At 37.8% G+C, this 19394-nt stretch overlaps 2 protein-coding genes across 4 annotated transcripts in view; both read right to left on the reverse strand.

Moving 5' to 3' along the window:
• Positions 1 to 3079: 3079 nt before the first annotated feature.
• LOC311087074 (somatostatin receptor type 5) lies at positions 3080 to 6380 on the reverse strand (the record flags this gene model as incomplete). The annotated part of the gene is made up of 2 exons (XM_084120324.1): positions 3080 to 3761; positions 5974 to 6380. 2 exons carry the CDS (start codon positions 6378 to 6380, stop codon positions 3080 to 3082), a joined length of 1089 nt encoding a protein of 362 aa, XP_083976450.1.
• Positions 6381 to 12146: 5766 nt separating this feature from the next.
• The window catches only part of carmil3 (capping protein regulator and myosin 1 linker 3), a 47984-nt gene continuing 40736 nt past the window's right edge, over positions 12147 to 19394 (reverse strand). The window contains exons 28-40 of one of the 3 annotated variants that reach the window (XM_084120712.1): positions 19029 to 19116; positions 18824 to 18934; positions 18612 to 18678; positions 18030 to 18217; positions 17055 to 17134; positions 16759 to 16923; positions 15957 to 16155; positions 15471 to 15750; positions 15202 to 15317; positions 14944 to 15085; positions 14215 to 14289; positions 13095 to 13202; positions 12147 to 12811 (exon numbers count right to left, since the gene is read on the reverse strand). In XM_084120712.1, the coding sequence (XP_083976838.1) occupies positions 12771 to 12811; positions 13095 to 13202; positions 14215 to 14289; positions 14944 to 15085; positions 15202 to 15317; positions 15471 to 15750; positions 15957 to 16155; positions 16759 to 16923; positions 17055 to 17134; positions 18030 to 18217; positions 18612 to 18678; positions 18824 to 18934; positions 19029 to 19116 (1660 nt within the window). In that variant the 3' untranslated portion in view covers positions 12147 to 12770. Of the gene's footprint in view, positions 12812 to 12896; positions 13203 to 14214; positions 14290 to 14943; positions 15086 to 15201; positions 15318 to 15470; positions 15751 to 15956; positions 16156 to 16758; positions 16924 to 17054; positions 17135 to 18029; positions 18218 to 18611; positions 18679 to 18823; positions 18935 to 19028; positions 19117 to 19394 lie in introns of those variants that run through there. The other 2 variants (XM_084120713.1, XM_084120711.1) reach the window with 2 other exon arrangements.

The following is a 19394-nucleotide window of genomic DNA, read 5'->3' on the forward strand; positions in this document are numbered from 1 at the left end:
CTGTGAAACCGGGACTATGTGATTGTTTCTGAAGAGCGCGAGCCCTCACAGTACATTCACATTGTGATACACTTTTTGGAAAGACCTAAATTTACCTTGAAAAAAAGCTTGCAGAAAATACAGTTTTGTGAGAAGCACCTTTTACTTTTACCATAGCAAATGATGACAAAATGAACGTGTTGAACAAGATAAATGGTGTATTCTTATTTTCACGACAAGTGTACGATTAATCGCAATTGAACATTTTTATCTTGTAACCTCTGGCTTGCAGAGTATAATAATGTCTCCATGTCTCCCATCTGCCAAATTGGGTTTTGATGAAAACTGTTTTCCTTCCACAAATATTGTTTAATTCGCTCCAGTTTTGGCTCAGATGATCTACAGACCACACTGAACATCACATTTATTTATTTATTTTTATTCAGAATAACAGAATTTTTGACTGAAGAATCAACCATTAATAACCCCATCTCGGTTGACCAAGAGTGGAAGTTTATTATTGTATCTATATCACATTTTTATTTCGTGATTTTCTTCATCATGCACATTTGCAATTGTTTTGTAAATACATATATTATATGTCAGTAAAGATGATTCAATGCACATACTGAAAAAAAAAACCATGATGCAGATAAGCTTCCTGTTACCATTCTTGGAGAGCAGTGGATCATATTTCAGATACATGTGACAGATTGATATTGCATGTCACACTGCCAGCTCAGTTCAGCTCCACAACAGTCTAACGAGCAAGAGCGCCTCAGTCCGTGGTGGTCTGGGGCTTCACATGATGACAAAGAGGGTCGAGAGGAGCACGCTGAGCTCATGTCGCAGATGAGCTTGTTAATCTGCAGTGTTAATTGCATCTCATCAGACCTTTTCGGCTCTGTGTGAGTCTGAAAGGAGTTTGATGTGAGCGTTGACAACTCTAATTATTCCGTAAACCCCCCCAAAATATGACTATTATAATTATAGTAGATAACGCTTGAGTTTAAGTGGGTATGTCTTGCGAGAGCTGTGAATGGGTGATGTTGTCAGTGTAATTGTGAGACAGCTCACCCCCATTCTCAGCGTTTTTCTCGTCAGCCTGTCTGCACTTTAACTGCGACCTTTTTGAACCTTTATCAGCTCATTGAGGTCTGAAGGGACACTGCACCAGATTAGCAAAAAAGATTTCATCGGTCACTTGCAGGGCTGGTGTTTTGCTGGTTTATGAAAGAGGGATTACAACAAAACAACCCAATTTTCCAATAAGGTTTAAAATTTACGTAAACAAACTCGTTCAATGGTTTTGTTATTGTCAAATAGCAGGCATAATCAGAAAACCAACCTCTTGATTTTTTCGACAGAATTCTCCCTCCACTCATCCCAGAAATGATTTCTAACCTTGTTGTTATTTGATGAAATGACCAGCCTTCGATGCAGATTAAATGTCGCACACTGACAATGAGAAAATTACTAGCTTATCCGAATGCCACTCTGTAATGTATTTCAGAACGTAAATGGAAGAAGGGCACAGATTTGTAGTTCTGGAGAGAGAAATGATTCACAGAGAGGAGCCAGAACAAACATTCTGTCACACTTATGGACTTGGAAAATGATTATGCCAAGGTAAAAACAGATGCCTGTACAAAACAACTATGGCATTTCCATATTTTTTATGGACTATGGCATTACCATGGTTTCAGAACCCCCCCAAAGTATTGGTACAGTGATGGTATCAGATGGAAATACTATGGTACTTTAGAATATACCATGGTAATGAAATTCATGTGCCATAAATGGTATGATAAGAATACTATGGTATGGTACATGTTAAAAAAATAGCCTTAATAATAAGTATTTTTCATGACACACCATGTCAATATGTTCCATTCTAATACCAGTGATATTTTAGTATTATTCATATACTTTTTGGAATTAGCTTATCAGTTTTCATTTTAGTTTAAGTTTTAGTAATGTTATGATGGGCTTTTTACATTTGTATTCGTTTTTAATATTTCTGTTCAGTCAGTTAATTTTGTCAGTTTTAGTTTCAGTAATTTCAGCAACTTATTTAAGGTAACATTTTCTAACAGTTTTATTTTATTGCAGCTTTATTTCAATTACAAAACAATTAATAATAGTTTTAGTTTTGGTTAATACTATGATTTTTTGAACATATACCATGTTTTTTTGGACATTTATCATGCTGATACAATGGTTTTCAACTATGTATGCTGTATCCTTCTCTTCTTCTATCCTTCCTCTCAGTTCAGATCAGGCAAAAGAGTTGAACTGACTTGGAGGGAGGAGCATGGGGAATGGGAAATTGAGAAGAACAACTGCAGGATCAATTCAGATCCACATTTTATTACATTGGCTACAATATTAGCAGAGGATGAAAAAAATCTTGTGATGACTCATCCGCAGGTGACACAGTTCTCTCAGCCGTGCCTCTGTCATTAATGGAAAATATTTATAAACTTTTCCCATTTTCTAAATCACAGTGGTGCACTGCATTTCACATGAAGCAGACTGTGACTGTCAAAAAACTCATAACAGCACATATTGATGATTCATAACACCAATGATCAGCGAGCGGGACTCAAACACACTACATTTAGCCTTTATAGACGATCTATCTGATATACAGTACCAGCCCACACAAATCTAATCTATTCCTCCTCCTCGCAACAAGCGAATTAAAAATGAACACATATGTCATCGAGAACATGCTAATGTGTGCGAGCGTGAACGAGTTGGTGATAAAAATCTGCCGTGATACGTTTTTAGTTAGAGCAAGAGATTTTGAGAGAGGGAAAGAGAGCAGCTGGCGTGCTGGAACATTGTAAAATGTGATGCTGAGCAATAAATGCAGAGGTCCATGGTCTTATGTTTCTGTTCCTCTCTGTAGTGTTACTAAGCAACTCACAATCTCCGCCAGCATGAGAGGGATGAGGATACTCTGGCAGAAAACACCTGTCATTGTGTGTGTGTGTGTGTCGTGTGTGTACTTTTATGCCTGCGTGTGGGTGTGTTTTTGCTGTGTTCCAGGTATGAGCTGTACCTTACCATGGCATTCTTCTGAGCGTGCGTTTTCTCATTGGGCTTGCGTTGCTGGTAGTATGTGCTGAGGAACGTGTTGAGACCCAGGCTGTGAGTGGGGTTGTGTGGGAGCGTGTTTTGGCACTATGTGCCGTAAGAAGGTAGCAGCTCTCCAGTGTTGGTGCATGATGGGTAGCAGCCCTCTCAGTTGCCTCAAGGCTGGCTTAGACAACAGGAAGTAAAGTGGAGGGTTCCAGCAAGGTGCCAGACAAATCAGAAGAATGGCAGACAGTGAGGTCACCTCCCACAGCAGAGACACCTCCGTACTGGACGACGGGGTGGTGGAGCTGGGGGCTGGGCTCGCGGGCCAGCTGACGGGCGAGCTGACAGAATTAAGGGAGGGTGATAAAACATTGACAAACTCCAGCACGTAATAAGGCAGCCAGCTGATGGCGAACACCAGGGTGGAGCCGATGAGAAGGGCGGTGGCTTTTTTATTTCGGTGGTCTGCAGCTAGAGTGCCCCGGCAGCGGTACAGGTGAGTGATGATGAGCCCGCAGTGCAGGGCGATGCAGAGGAGAGGAGCCACGTAATACACCAGAAACGCAGGAACGAGGAAGCCCAGCCAGTGACCTCGACCCACCGACCACGTGCAGCCGCTGTCAAACTGGATGTACGTGACTTTAGGTAGGGCCATGGCGATGGAAACCAGCCAGATAACAGCAACAGTGCCAGCTCTGTGGGCAGAAATAGGGGATGAAATATAGTTTATGACTCTTTATCCACCATATTCTTCACGTAAAAGTGGGCGCGGCAAGATGAAAATTGACTATGTCTGGCTTCAGGTGTCATCCGCTTTCAGTTATTTTTAGCTGTACAAAAAAGCTTGTTATGCTGCTTGATATTGCAAACTGGTATTTCTTACCCTATTATTTTAATGTATTGTCGTATTATAAACACACTGGTTTGTAGCTAAATAGTTTTACCATTTACAGCACTTCATTCTTCTTGTTATTTCCCTATATCGGGTAATGAATCGGAAGCGTTGAAAACTTAGGTGGATATCCCTGATGGCATCAGATGGGGCAAAGGATCATAATGATCCTTTATAATGAGAATGAATAATGAGAATGAATAGTAACTGATATTTTGAAGCCTAAAAAAGTGCATCCATCCATCATAAAAGTAATCCATACAGCTCCAGTGAGCTAATAAAGGCCTTCTGAAGTGAAGTGATTTGTTTCTGTAAGAAAATATCCATATTTATAAATAAGAATCACTGGCTTCCTTGCGCGAGTCGAGTTCCGGTGGAAGAGTGAACTCTGACCCGACGCATGACACATTGACGAACGTGGAAGCGCAGAGGATATAGTGCAAAGCAAAACACCGGTCACAAATTAGACGTCTAAAATGAGAAATTTCAGAGGAGCTTGAGTTTGTTGCCCAGCCCTATTTGTTTGAACAGTGAGAGGTGTTTACTCTCACCTAAGCTTGCTACTACTACACCCTACGTCATATGCTGGAACTCGACTCTCTCATGAACGTGCAGACAGACGTTACCGGAAGCTAGTGATTAAAGTTTATAAAGTTATGGATATTTTTCCTCACAAAACTGCATCGCTTCGCTTCAGAAGGCCTTTATTAACCCCCTGAAGCCATATGAATTACTTTTATGATGGATGGATGCGCTTTTTTGGGCTTCAAAATCTAAGGTACCATTCACTCCCATTATAAAGCTTGGAAGAGCCAGGATATTTTTAATAGAACTCCAATTGTGTTTGGCTGAAAGAAAAAAAGTCATATACACCTAGGGTGGCTTAAGGTTGAGTAAATTATGGGCTAATTTTCATTTTTGGGTGAACTCACCCTTAAACTGTACCGCAAATTAACTGCAAAAACACATTTCTTGAGTTGAGTGCAAGCTGTTTGCCAGCACGACCCGTGCAGTCAGTATAATGAACAAATGACTCCTATGAGCCGGTATTTTTAGTGAATCAAACAAACAGCGCAAATCACAACCAAATGACTCCTATGAGCCGGTCCTTTTTTAAAAGGACCCAGGCACTAACACTTCGGTTTGATGGATCCTTCACTGAATGAACTCACTAGCTGTGTCCCAATTCAGAGGCTGCATCCTTTGAAGGCGGCGAAGGTCGGACCGAGCATTGTTAAATAGGACGGTCAAGCCTATGGAGGATTGTTCTTGTCGCCTAGCAACTGTGACAATACTAGACTTTTCTGAAAACAAAACAGGGTTCAGGGTTCGGTCTATAATATAGTTCACCATGGTCCATTTCAGTATATAATAAAGAGTATAAACTATATATAATCGCATATAAGTAAGATATAAGTCAACATTTGAACGGCTTAAATTTTTTTTAATTATTTTTACATTTGTTGCGTTTAAAAGTGTAATTCGACAATTTCTCTAAACAAAAATCCTTTAGTAACTGGCGTGCAATGAAATCTGGGGTAGGCAAGGCCACGAAGGATCCGTCTGTTATATCTTTCATTCCACGGGAAACAAAGGACACGTTTGAAGAGGGCCTTCGAACTGGGACAGCCTTCGCCGCGCCGCTGATGACGCAATCGGCCTTCGAATGAATTGGGACGCAGCTACTGTATCAATCAGGGCTGCATTTCCCAAAAGCATAGATCATAGAAACCATTAGGACCAATGGTCTCTATAATCGACTTATGTTTACCATTCTTTTAGGAAATGCAGCCCTGGGCTGTTAAAGAATCAACATCAAGTTATTATTTCTTCTAGTGATGGAATATTTTAATAAAACTATAGGCTAGCATGGTACTTCCTGTACGTTTTTGTAAACAAATACCATACCTAAAACATAACAGATTTATCCTTTTTTTTTTTTTTTTAGCACACAAACATAACTTTTTTTTTTCACTTTTCACAGCTGTCTTTCTTGATCTGCTTCAGATACTCACACCTGTGCAGGGGTGGCGGGGGGCCGTGTCGAGGGAGCCACTATTCGATAACGCAGCACAGAGAGGGCAGCCAGGCTGAAGATGTCCACTCCAGCGGTCAGGGAAGTCATGAAGCTCAACAACACACAAACACCTCCTCCCAGCTGCCAGTTCTGGGAGCTGGCACTCAGTAGCACACAGGGCAGGGTGAGGAGAGCGCACAGATCAGCAAAACTCAGGTTTAAAAGGAGGACAGAGCTGGGCTTTGAACGTCGCCTTGGATTGCGCATCAACACCAACCACATGAGCAGATGACCTCCGACCCCCACCAGAAGGGAGAGGATGCTAACCAGAGGCAGCACCAGAGAAAAGGAGATGGTGGTGTTGGTGGAGACCGTGTTGAAGAGCAGGTTCACAATGGCAGGCATGATGGATTGTGTAGAAATCAGCCAGTCTCTGGGATAGTGAAGAAAAGAAGAGACAGATGGAGATCGCAATAGCTTTTATGCAACCCATACTTAATTAATAACCTCTCACTTACATAAACACAAATTAAAAAAACAAACAAATGAGCAGAAATGTAAATCAGCCAATTTTACTCGCATATTGCAGATCTCAGTGAAAATAATGAACAAAACTTTGCAATAATACTTTTAGCAATTACCTTTAACTACACTTTGCAACAGAAATCCATCCCACGGAATATAAAGAAATGGGAAGACAGGTGATAAACAGCCTGATAAAATGCGCAAAAAAGCTAAATACACCCATTAAATGTGTGATATACATCCTAGCACAGGCATTTGCAATTACACTGACCAATTACTCACTGAGACTGTGGCAGGAACATATTCCAAGGATAATTTAAAGCCCATGATTCAACTTCCCCAACATAATATCTATACGGCCATTAAACCTCGAGGAAATTAGAGAGTTAGATGAACTTTAGAGAGTTTATATAGAAACCATCTGTGGGTTAGTTCTGCATATAGAACAACCTAAAATCCATCTATCCTTAAACAATGAGAAAGATCAGCCAAAATAAATTAAAATGCTATTTCATTTCCTGAAAGTGAGCTTAAGCTTATCTGATTCTAACCCTGCGACATACTGAAATTCTTTAGAAATATAAGTGAAATTTCTGTTATAATATTTAATTTAATGTAGCATTAGGCATGACAGATAGACAGAGAGACAAGATAGATAGATAGATAGATAGATAGATAGATAGATAGATAGATAGATAGATAGATAGATAGATAGATAGATAGATAGATAGATAGATAGATAGATAGATAGATAGATAGATAGATAGACAGATAGATAGATAGATAGATAGATAGATAGATAATCTATCTATCTAGATAGATAGATAGATAAATAGATAGATAGATAGATAGATAGATAGATAGATAGATAGATAGATAGATAGATAGATAGATAGATAGATAGATAGATAGATAGATAGATAGATAGATAGATAGTTTTAGAAGATCTGAAATCAATTGTCCAAAGTCCTTGAAATTGGCACAATCCAGTCAAAAAACAAGCTACAGCACAGAAGTGCAAATAAAAAGGGCTGAGAAAGTTACAAGAGAAGAGAGATTACACACACACACACAGCACAGCACTGAAAGGAGAGAATGAAAAAGTTACTTGATCAGGCATCAATCGGGCAGTCTGTGGGCTCACTTCTGCTCATCTGCTGTGAGGCTCACAGCATCCCCTAATGCAGCCACCCCTTGACACACACAGTCCAGCCCTCCACACACACACACACACACACACACACACACACACACGAGAGAACAGAAAAGGGGGAGACACCTGTATCCACATCTGATTTACACACACACCTGGAATTCTAATCAGCCTCATTAGGATATAACAACATTCATGTGCTGTTGAGGAGACTTTTGACGGAAAGAAACCAATTATGAGGTAGTGTTGAAAGGCCTGAGAGAGTGAAACAGGGAGCTAATTTACATCTATAAATACTTCATGATGCTCCACGGCCTCCTCCTTAACACCAAAAACACCACACACACACAAACACAAAAATGAAGAACACTCTCCTACACAGTCTGACAGAGTCATAATTATGAAGTGACAGTGGGAAAATGTGTGATAAGTCTGTAAAGTTTTGTGATTAGCTGGGAAAGTTTTAGGCACAAGATGCTCATGATTGTTCACCTCTTTCTTGTCTCATAAACTGAAATCAGCTCATAAACGCTGATTATTGGAGGACTCTTCCGGTGTTTTCTAGTCTCTTGTGATTGCAGCCATCTGCTTGAGTTACTCATTTTTTTTCACTGTTCAACTTGAACCACTTGCGTGTGTGTCAGAGTGTGTGAAAGTTACGAGAAAGATAAGATTTGTGATTTAGATGCTTGTGTATCTTGCTCTTACAAAACAGTACTATGGTGTTTGATTTGCTATTCTTTTAAGTACTTCAGAGTAACATGATAACTATAGTTAACGTTTACTAGTTATATGTCTATATATTATATATGTTATATAACTCTCCATGGTATTATAAAATATCATATGAATCACAGTGATATTGCCATCTGATATTTTTAAGTACGTTTACATTTACAGTTATATTAGAGCTATAGCATTATATATTTTTTAATGTAGGCCTATACATTTAAAAATAATTTATAAATTATAAACTTTCTTTTTGTCTGATTTATCTTTGCAAATCAGTGCATTTATTTTATTCAGATATTATTTAGGTACTATTAGTATTTATTTAGTAGTATAGTAGGCGATTTATTAATATTTTGAATTCGCTTTTATTTTTAGGTTTAGGTTATTAATTTAAGTTGTGGTAATTTGTAATGTGCTTAAGTTCGTTTTTTCATTGAATACTTGGTCACACTTTAGTTTAGGGTCCAATTCTCACTATTAACTAACTATTAACTTTGACTTTTGCCTCAATAAACTCCTAATTATAGCTTATTAATAGTTAGTAAGGTAGATGTTAAATTTAGGTATTGGGTAGAATTAAGGGATGTAGAATATGGTCATGCAGAATAAGGCATTAATATGTGCTTTATGAGTACTAATAAACAGCCAATATCATAGTAATATGCATGTGTATAAACAACTAATTAATAGTGGGAATTGGACCCTAAACTAAAGTGTTACAGAATATTTATATTTTATTTCCTCTTTATTTAAATTAAAGAAATTAGTAGTTTTAATAGTTTTAGTTTTAACAATAACAACACTGGTCCAAATATGTGTATTAGAATATTTGAATATTTGGCCATTATTGTTTTGTAGTCCGCCTAATATCTAACTTTTAAAGTTCATATAAATGCGCTTGCTAACAGTACTTTTTTTTGTAAAGGATGGGGGCTAAATAAGCGTGTGTTGTGTAATCCTTGCTTTAATGAATGTGATTAACAGAAAATAAATGTGTATATTGGTCTGCTCACAGCCCTTTGTTCCCTAAGTGAGTTCCATAATTTATGCAGCTGCCTTTAACATCATGTCACTTCATTTACAGCCTCCCCCACTGATGCTGGTGTGTGTGTGTGTGTGGGTGGGTGTAGGTGTGTGTGTTAGAGAAGCCATTAATGAAATGATTTATGTATATTCTTACAATCCTCTGTGACTTTCCGTGATTGTGTGAGCATGCGTGTTTTGGCTAATGCATGTAAGACATAATAATGTAATGACTTATAATTCTGGCTTTTACATTTTAAACATAAGACAAATTGCTCCTTTGATATGTGATGTTTTCCCATTGCAATCTGAACAGGTGTGAATATGTGTGTGTGTGACGCTGTGACAGGAGTTGCTGTGACAGATGTTGTGCATTATTTGTTGGAAATTTACTATTGGGAGTTTTTCCAATCTGTCATTTTCATGCATATTATAATGGAGCAAAAATGTTTAAGCAACACTGGCTTTTCATTGTAAATGTAGTATCTAGAACCAATCCATAATGCCACAAAATAATACAATCTGAGTCTTTTCTGAGTCATATAAAAAAAAGGTATCATTAATCGATACAACAACGATAATCCAGACATTCTACTAACTATAAGTAACTTTGCAACTACTTGTCAACTACCAGTCATTAAAGTATTAGTAGGCTGTCTGCTTGATATCTGCTAACACTTTATTGTAATGCTCCCCAACAGACATTCTACTGACTATAAGTAACTTTGCAACTACATGTCAACTAATTATACTAACCCTAACATAACTGTCTACTAATACTCTAATGAGAGTTAGTTGACATGTAGTTGCATTAGGCCTATACTTGTAGTTAGCAGAATGTCTAAAGTGGACTATTGGATAAAAGTGTAATTTGTAAAGTCTACTTGCCATCAAGAAATAAAATCACAAATAAGATCTCTCCATGATTTCTCCTAGACAGCAAATGGAAACTTCTGCACAAGTTCCTGCTACTCAGAATTTTCTTTTCATAATGATCCTTGAAAACTCATGTGTCGCCTGTAGATTTTTAGAGTTCAAAACTTTATCTCACTCTCTGTCTGTGCTTAGATAGGCTGAAACTGATCTAAAAGTTGATATGTAAAATATATAAGTCCAGTAAGTCTCCTGAGCATGAAGGAGAGCTGCCTCTGATCAAGTCTGCTTTGGGTGGATTGAAAGTTTTATTATTGTGTCATTTTCTTTTGGATCAGTCAAATTAATCTTGAAATATCTATACTAAAGATCGATATCATGTATCTCAATATACAGCTTTTTACCAATTTGGTTAACAAATGCACATGAAATAATCACCTTAGTTGAAATGATTTGATAATGCTAGACCATTATGAGAATATTAACAAGCACACTGTAGAGGAGTGGTTGTCAAGGACAACGGTCAAATATACAGTATAGAGCTCATTATGCTAAAATATTTGAACTCAGAATGACTGACTAATCAGAATCAAGTATTCCAGAAAGCTATAAATATTCATACCTTCTCATAATTGTTGCTGATAGTGATTTCTAACTTTAAATTTAGCTTCAAAGAGGTAATTTGGTGGAATAAAAAGCCTCATGAAGTGATAAAATGCAATAAATAGATCATTCTCCTTAGAGACGGTTATTCACAGACACTTAAGCAGCAGTCACAGGCGATAAATTCCTTAATCTCTGTTTGAAAATTGTTCTTCCATAGCAAGGATGTTTGCTTGGCTTTAGGCCTCTACTGCCCTCCTGTGTCATTTAAAGGAAACAAGAGACACGTTATGAGAAGTGGCATCTGGTATCCACTTACATCAAACCTACTTGACTGAAATCGTCTTTGAAATGGCAAACAATTCAACCGTTAAACTGCTAGTAACTGATCCATATACTATTAATAATATTTTTCTTAAATTCTCCTACAAGGCAATGACAGTCTGTCCTTGGTTATTTTAGTTGGTTTCCGCACTTACGTTTCAAATTTAAATGGTACGTATTACAATGTGACATGTTACTACAGTATGTTTGAAGGCCTACCATGTTTTTTGAACTGCACCACGGTAATGCATGCTTTTCTTTGGAGTAGGCCTACCAGTATAGTTAAGTAGGCTACCATGTGGTGAGTAAGAATTGTTTAGAAAGAAATGTATGTATATTACTGAAAGAAACAGTAAAGACTTTTACATCGTTAGAAAATATTTCTATTTTAGATAATGTTCATGTAACTTTCTATTCATTTCTATGAATCGTTTTTGTGATGTAAATGCAACCTTGATGAGCATAAACCTTTTTCTAAAACATTAATAAAAAAAAACTTACTGACCTCAAACTTTTAAAAAGTATCATTTGAAGTTCCATGCAAATCTAGTTGTATTTGGTGTTTTTGATACGTTACCCTGTTAATACCGTGTTTTTGGACATTTATGTACCATGATATCTTTGAAGTAGGCTATCTTAGTGGTTCCCAATTCCAGTCCTCGTGACCCACTGCTCTGAACATTTTGTATGTCTCCCTTATTTAACACACCTGAACCAGATCATCAGCTCATTAGGAGAGACTCCATGAACTGAACTGAGTGTGTCAGATTAGAGAGACATACAAAATGTGCAGAGCAGTGGGTCACGAGGACTGGAATTGGGAACCACTGGGCTATCTTGTGTAAATATGGAATATGGGTATCATTTGGTACCATGGTGTTATTATCTGTCTGGAAAAGGCTAGTCACAGAGTACAGTAAAAAGAACAATAGCACATGTGATATTCAGTTTTTTATTCATTCAATTACATTTAGTAGAAAATAAAGTTCATTTAGGGCCGGCAAATTCTTAAACATTATCCAGTTGCATAAACAATGCCTGATTAAGACAACAGTAATACTGCTATGATATTGATCGAGTAGACGGAAAATGATAAGAATAAGTTAGTCGCACACTACAAAACTTCACATGGGTAATGTCGGACATGAAGGGGAGGTACATCCACCAAACCAAACGAGAAATCAAGCGATGATTAGTGCAAATATTGGTTCTGTTTATATATTATACTTTACAAAATATCATTCTATGGTTTTGAAGATAAATAGATAAAAATGTTCCTTTATGTCAAAGATTGTCAAAAGACTGGGAGAGAGACAGAGAGAGAAATAAAGGAATAGTTGTTAAGTGCAGAAGGTTAAGAATGATGGTTAAGTAAAAGCGGGAGCAAAACAATTCACTTGAGTAAGCAAGAATATGCTGAATATGTGAGTGTAAAATTGTCTGAGAGAGTCTTTATGAATTCATCAAGGTGCAAATTCATCTACTGATCATATTTCTCCCTCTCTCTCCTCTCAGCATCACAATGACCCTCTGTTTTCACAGGGCTTTGGTTCAAATGGTTGTCATGATGCTTCAGCGTTGCTTGGCTCCGAACTCTGATGACCTGCAGAGGTAAACAGAGGAATAGAGAGAGAGAGAGAGAGAGCAGTGAATGATGGCCTACTTACGTTACCTGTTTACTAATCTGGCTTAGTTAAAGGTCAGTTCAGAGCCATCTGTCTGTGCCACACACAAACACGGACAGGTGCACACTCACACGTTCACGATACATTCACATGTAACAGGAAAGATTTCCTCTAATTACTGAAGCAGTTTCCAGTCAGACTAGACAATAAAACCGCTTCTAGCTTCCAAGAAGTACATACACACACAAAACAACACAGTACCGGGGAAATCCAAAGATTTATTTCGTTTCGGAGGGAGTCTAGGTTTTTTCACAGGGGGTTTGCGATCTGAGGATCTCTCCAGATCACAGTGGGTATCCTGCTCCATTCCTAAGGGAGTAAATACAGGGGGCACACACACAGAGGGAGGGATAGGCACGACGTGAGGATCAGGCTGATGCGGAGCTGATGTATGAAAGCATGCTAGAGCAGTAGGGCTGTCAAAATGGCTGAAAAGCTAAATTCGAATTTCTTTCTTAAATATTCGCAAAATTCCAATTATATTCGAATTCTGAAGGCAATATTTAACGTGAGAGGGAAAAAAGTACTGTATTGTCTCCTATGCCCACAAGAGGGCGCAAGTGAGCGCAATAAGCGAATATAAAGTAAATTTTTATTGAAATGAATTTCACTTTTTAAAGTACATTAACTTTTGAAACAATTGTTCTTTAATAAAATATAATTTCCTTAATGTGCAAATATAAAGTAAATTAAGCATCGCATCTTTTATTGAAATGAAATTCACATTTCTTAATTCCTTAATAAAATATAATTTCCTTAATGTGCATGCAAGGAAAATTAGGTTACAATAGTGCATAAAACTGTAAATGCATCAGTAACCTGAGAGAAAACACTTAATACTTAACAGACAAAATAGCAAACCATTGCCATTCAGAAACAATCCACTTCTATCTACTACACATTCTATACTACATATTGTTTGTTAAACACCAGACGGTCAACTTGATCTGCAGCGAGTGCTGAGCGCTTTTTGTTGACAATGTTTTCAGCTGATGAAAACGCACGCTCAGCTCTGACCGATGTGCCAGGTATGTTCAAGCATGTCCTTGGATGATTTTTGCCACCAACTGAGAGGGTTTTCGTCAGCAGGATGCCCTTGTCCACCCTTTTTCAAATTAACAACGCAGCGGCACCAGTCAGTTACGTCATCATCATGTCTCGCGTGCCTCTTGACACACCAAAAATTCAGTGCAGGTTTTTTTTTTTTTTTTTTTATTCTAGAAATATTTGAAATTCAAATTTTTATTTGACAGCTCTATAGAGCAGTAGATATTGAACGCGGACCCTCGTCGCATGCTCCAAAGGGATGTGAAGAGTGTACCTGTGTCACATGAGTTCGCTTTCCTGTTTCGATGTGGCTTCATGGGACCTACAGGGCTGCTTTTGACTTCATCACCTGAAAAAAAACAAAAAAACATAATACATTCTCTACATCGGGGGTTTTCAAACTGGGAAGCCACAAAAAAATGTTTTACAAAATCTATTTTTAGAGCTGTAAAAGTCCTTAAAATATTAATTTGATATTTACAATTAATACACTAATTAAAATATGCATTTAAGATATTAGTAAAATATGAATATAATTATTTTTTTACATTCATATTCATCAAATTTGATATTACCATTTCATTCTGCTTTCTAAAAACTGTTTTAAAGTGTTGATCTCAGATATGCTGTTAACTTAATAAAAAATAAATATTTTTCATATATAATATATATATATATATAAAAAAATCATTTTATAAAGTTATGCAATAAAGTAAAAGTGAATTATTAGATTTTTAAACAATAATTTTTATAATTAATAATAAAGTCTTTAGATTATCACATTTAATTATTTCACAAAGTTTAAATGTACAATGTATAATTGTATAGGCCTACAGGAATATATATATATATCTTTATATTTTAGGAAAGAAGTCCCTCACTAGGGATCATCATATAAAGGAGTCCTTTGCTTGTGATCCAAAATGTAACTTTAGCTTATGGAAAGTTAAATGCAACTACCAGTATGATATTTTGACGTAACTGCCGTCTCTGAATGAATTACCTTGAAGTAAAGCAGAATCTACTGAAGCAGAGTGAAACACCGGCTTAGCAGAGGTGGGCGGAGGAGCTGGTGGCTGATTCTCATTGGCCACGTCATTTGGCGTGGAGCCAATGGGAGACGTGTGAGGTGAATAATAACATGGCTGAAAGGAAGGATATAATCAAAAGCTGTTTTAATGATACATAAAAGACACACTCCCACTCAACAATCACTGACATTATGAATCAAAGATGTTTCACGATACTATGATCCAAACACCTTTTCGGGGATAGGTGGAGTCTGTCCTTCTGGTTCTTTTTGGTCTCCTTCACATCTCCAGTTCTCCTTTTCATCATCCTTCTCCCTCAATTCTCCAGAATCTTCAGTAGATTTATCTAGGGACAGAAAAATAATGACCATGCTCATACTATTGATACAGAGAGTTAATAGTGTAATATGCTTATTAAAACTAGTTAACATGAATTGACTTTTTAAATAAAAGACTAAATATGCAGATATATTATTATTATATCTATAATAACATATACCAGAGCTCTCCTCCAGATGGCGCTGGCGTGTCTTAGCCAGGCTTGGCTTGGCGCTCTGAGGCGGTGGCTCAGGTCTTTTTCTGGTTTCCAGCAGCTGAGGGTCCATTATATTGTCTGCCTTTTTCTGGCTGTCTGAATGTGATTCCTGTCTTCCTGTTTCTGTCTGTCTGTCAAGAGATGGCGTGTGCCCTTTAGCAACAATATCTGAATGTCGGTCCATCTCAGGGTCTCCGAATCCAATCTCTTCAGATGAGCCGAACACCTCACTGTAATCAGGCGACTGCAGGAAACAGAAAGACAAGAGTGTGAGAGACTGTGGTAAAATTCATAGTGTGTATAAATTAAATACACATCTCTGATAGCATTTCAAATATTATTAATATAATCTTAATATGGATTTAATTTATTTAATTAAATTTTACTTCCTTAAAATTCACATTTTCAAGAACTGAACAGGAATTTAAATGATGACATGTGGTGGACTACCTGTCTCTGTGAGAAGCAGGAGGGGCTAATTCCAATCATTCCTGGCAGGGGTATACCCTGCACGGGCCGTCCCGACAGCTGAGGGGTCCTCTGAACACCCGGCCCAGCCAACCTCCCATTGGTGCTTTCAGTGCCTGGGTCTAACCTCCCACGATCCTTTGGGTGTTGAATCAAGGAGTACACATTCTCAGTGGCAATACTGAAACAGCAAAAAACAACCAAGATTAAGAGTTTGACTTATGTTGTCTGATTTATTAATGTAAAACAACGACTTTATAATGTATTATTTCATTTACAACTACCATTTAAAAGTTTGGGTTTCAGAGTACTTTTATTCAGCAAGGACATATTAAATTAATCAAAAGTTACAGTAAAACATTTATAATGTTACTAAAGATTTCTATTTCAAATAAATGCTATTCTTTTGAACTTTCTATTCATCAAAGAATGCTAGAAAAAAATGTATCATGGTTTTCACAAAATAATATTTAGCAGCACAATAATTACATTTTCACATTTTAAATTACATCATCCTTTATTCATATTTTGATAATTAATCAATGTTGATTTTTTTTCTATGCATTTTTTTTTTTTTTTGCATTGTAAAATAAAAACCTGTTGCTACAGTACAGCTACAGTCAGATAAATACCTTAACCAAGTTTAGTGTTTTGCTTCTATATAAAATATAAGCTAAATATTTATATTTTGATGGTTCAATCAAACTTGTAGGGCAATTAAAACCAAATATCCCTTCCGGACATCACTTTTGGCCACTACTGTATTAAATTATGAATGACTCACTTAGTGCGACATTCCTCCCCACAGGCCCCGCTCCTTCCTGTAGGGTCTGGCTCCTGATATGATATGGTAGAGTTTCGGTTCTTCCTGAATCCTGAAAAGATTGACAGCACACTGCGCCGTTTCTTCCTCCTCAGAGCCTGAGCGTGATGGTGGGATGACAGCTGACTGCGAGGCAGAAAGTCAGGGTGTCAGAGATAAGATAACGTCCACATTTATGCATGCCCGCATTACTTCAACCTTTAAAACCTTCATTGTTAGACTTCATTACTACACAGAAGTGTTCAGTGCTGAAGCACCTGTCTGGTAAAACTCTCTTGGTGTAGAAGTCAGGCAGTCCATCATCCAATAGAGATACCCCACCATTCTCCGAGCAGTGCTACAGGACGACAAGAGAAATAATGATAATGATGTCTGCTTTTGAGGACTGAGGCTGGAGTAGATCATCTCTCTAAATTTGTGTTAGCGGATGATGCTGTCATAGTGCTGTGTCTCACCATCTGGGATTTGTTCCTCTATATTATGTCAGTGCATTAATTTGATCAACTGGCAAAACAAAGACAATCAGAAGTGATTGAAAAGAAGAGAGCCTTTAATGCTTGATGCTGGAGACCATGCAGAAAATATCTGGGCCTACGTTTAGTCAGATTTCTGAGAAAAATCACGTTAACAAGAGAACGTGATTAAAATCGTAACATCTTGAATGGTTGTTGGTTAACCCATTTTATTTCATATTTAGCGTATTTTTGAAGAATATCTCCTGTAGAATACGTAAACCAGCGTGATTTTGACTTGATTTACTGCAAATCATATTTATTTATTACATAAATTCTCTTTAAGAATCCAGAACTGATTAGTTTGCTAGTCAGCGGAATAATAGAAGTTACAAGAAGACTGCAGGGGATACAAGCAATTCAACGACAACACGATAAGGAATGCCTCTGGAGGTGCAAATCTAGACGCGTATGTCTGCAACAGATTTAATTACAGGTGAAATTCAGAATTCAGTTTGATGTGATCGTGTTCTCCCGCAATACACCAAGGCCCCGGTATATGACTGGTTGCCAAGTGTATCCATCAAACTGAATTGAAGACAATACTGATCACAAAAAAAAAAAGATGAATATGTGGCTAATATCAAACCAGAGGGAGGCAAAGCCTGAAATGATCGGAGTGCAGTGTTAAGTCATTTTATGACATTTACCTTATTTTAGCAATAAACATGCTATATGAAGATATATGAAAAGTAGTATTGGTGTGGCATTGGTTCTTACTGTCTCAAAAGGAGCATGCGCAGCCCTGTGCTTTCGTGGTGGCCGCGGTCTGACGTGGGTCACATGACGCAGAGGTGAACCCTGTGTGGGCAGGGTGGACAGACCTTCCCATGATGCAGAGCGTGAAAGAGGAGCAGACGTCTGAGGAGTGGACACTAAAGGTGAGGAGTTAGGGTCGTCACCTAGACCTAGAGGACAGTGAATCACATCAAATGAATTACATGATATGCATGATATGAACTAATCAAATCATTCGCAAATAATCATATACATTTTTGTAGAGAAAAGCACTCAAATGAAGACATTATTGTGGCAGACAAAAAGCAGTGAATGGCAAAAAGTGTCTTTAAAAAGTTCAAATATCGTTTGATTTATTTATCAGTGCTATTTTTAAATGTTAACATCATAAATTGACAGGCCTAATAAATGTTATATAAATATTATAAATATGATATAAAGAATGAATGGGTTTAAACTGAAAAATGTATGAAGTATACATGACTTGAAAGCACTGAATGAGTGTTAACTAAAAAATGAATGGTTTCATCCTACATAATGTGTGTATGTGTGTGTGTGACTCACTGAGTCTGTTGGACACGGGACGAATGCGTCTGGTCCTGGAGCTGCGTTTCTTAATGGCGATTGTGTCCTGGGTGCAGAACGACAGAAGTGAGTGAGAACATTGCAAACTGAGCAGATGATGAGGCAGCTGAGTTACAAGAGATGACAGATACTGTAAATACCACCAAACACACAGATGAGTCAGTTGTGAGTGATTCACGTAACACACTCACTATGCTGATGCCAAAGTCATCCTCCACAGCATCCAGTATGTCAGCGTGTCTGTGTGCGCGTCTGGCCGTTCCCCCGTCTTCCAGCCGTCTCATCTGTGAAATCTGCCGGAGCTGTGATGACGGACAGATGCGTGAGGAAGAGCGATGCGTGCGCACGTGCTCAGAATGAGCAGACGAATGGAGAGAGAAATTGGTTTGTAGTTACCAGGGTTTTGTGTGTGGCATAGAGTTCCTGAAGGATCTGGTCCACTATGGAGTTGGTGAGATATGAGACGACAGACAGTTTCACCTCCCTAAGAGTGAGAGAGATGGAGACACAAAAATACATGTTAGATCATGTTAAAACCATGCTGGGAATTCCAACTGTGAACACAGTGGCTATAGAAAAGTAGGTTTCGTCCATCCATTAAAGATTTCATGATTTCGATTGATGAGTGAACGTTTGACTGAACAAAAATCTGGATGCACCCATGAGTGTAACAGTTCTGGATATTTCTGTCATTCCCCATTCAAGTAGACAGCTGTTTTCAAAGCTGCAGCCCAGGGATGATATAAAGATGGGCGCTGAGCG

The sequence above is a fragment of the Abramis brama genome (assembly GCF_963993115.1).
Source record: "Abramis brama genome assembly, chromosome: 7".
In the NCBI taxonomy this organism is placed as follows: domain Eukaryota; kingdom Metazoa; phylum Chordata; class Actinopteri; order Cypriniformes; family Leuciscidae; genus Abramis; species Abramis brama.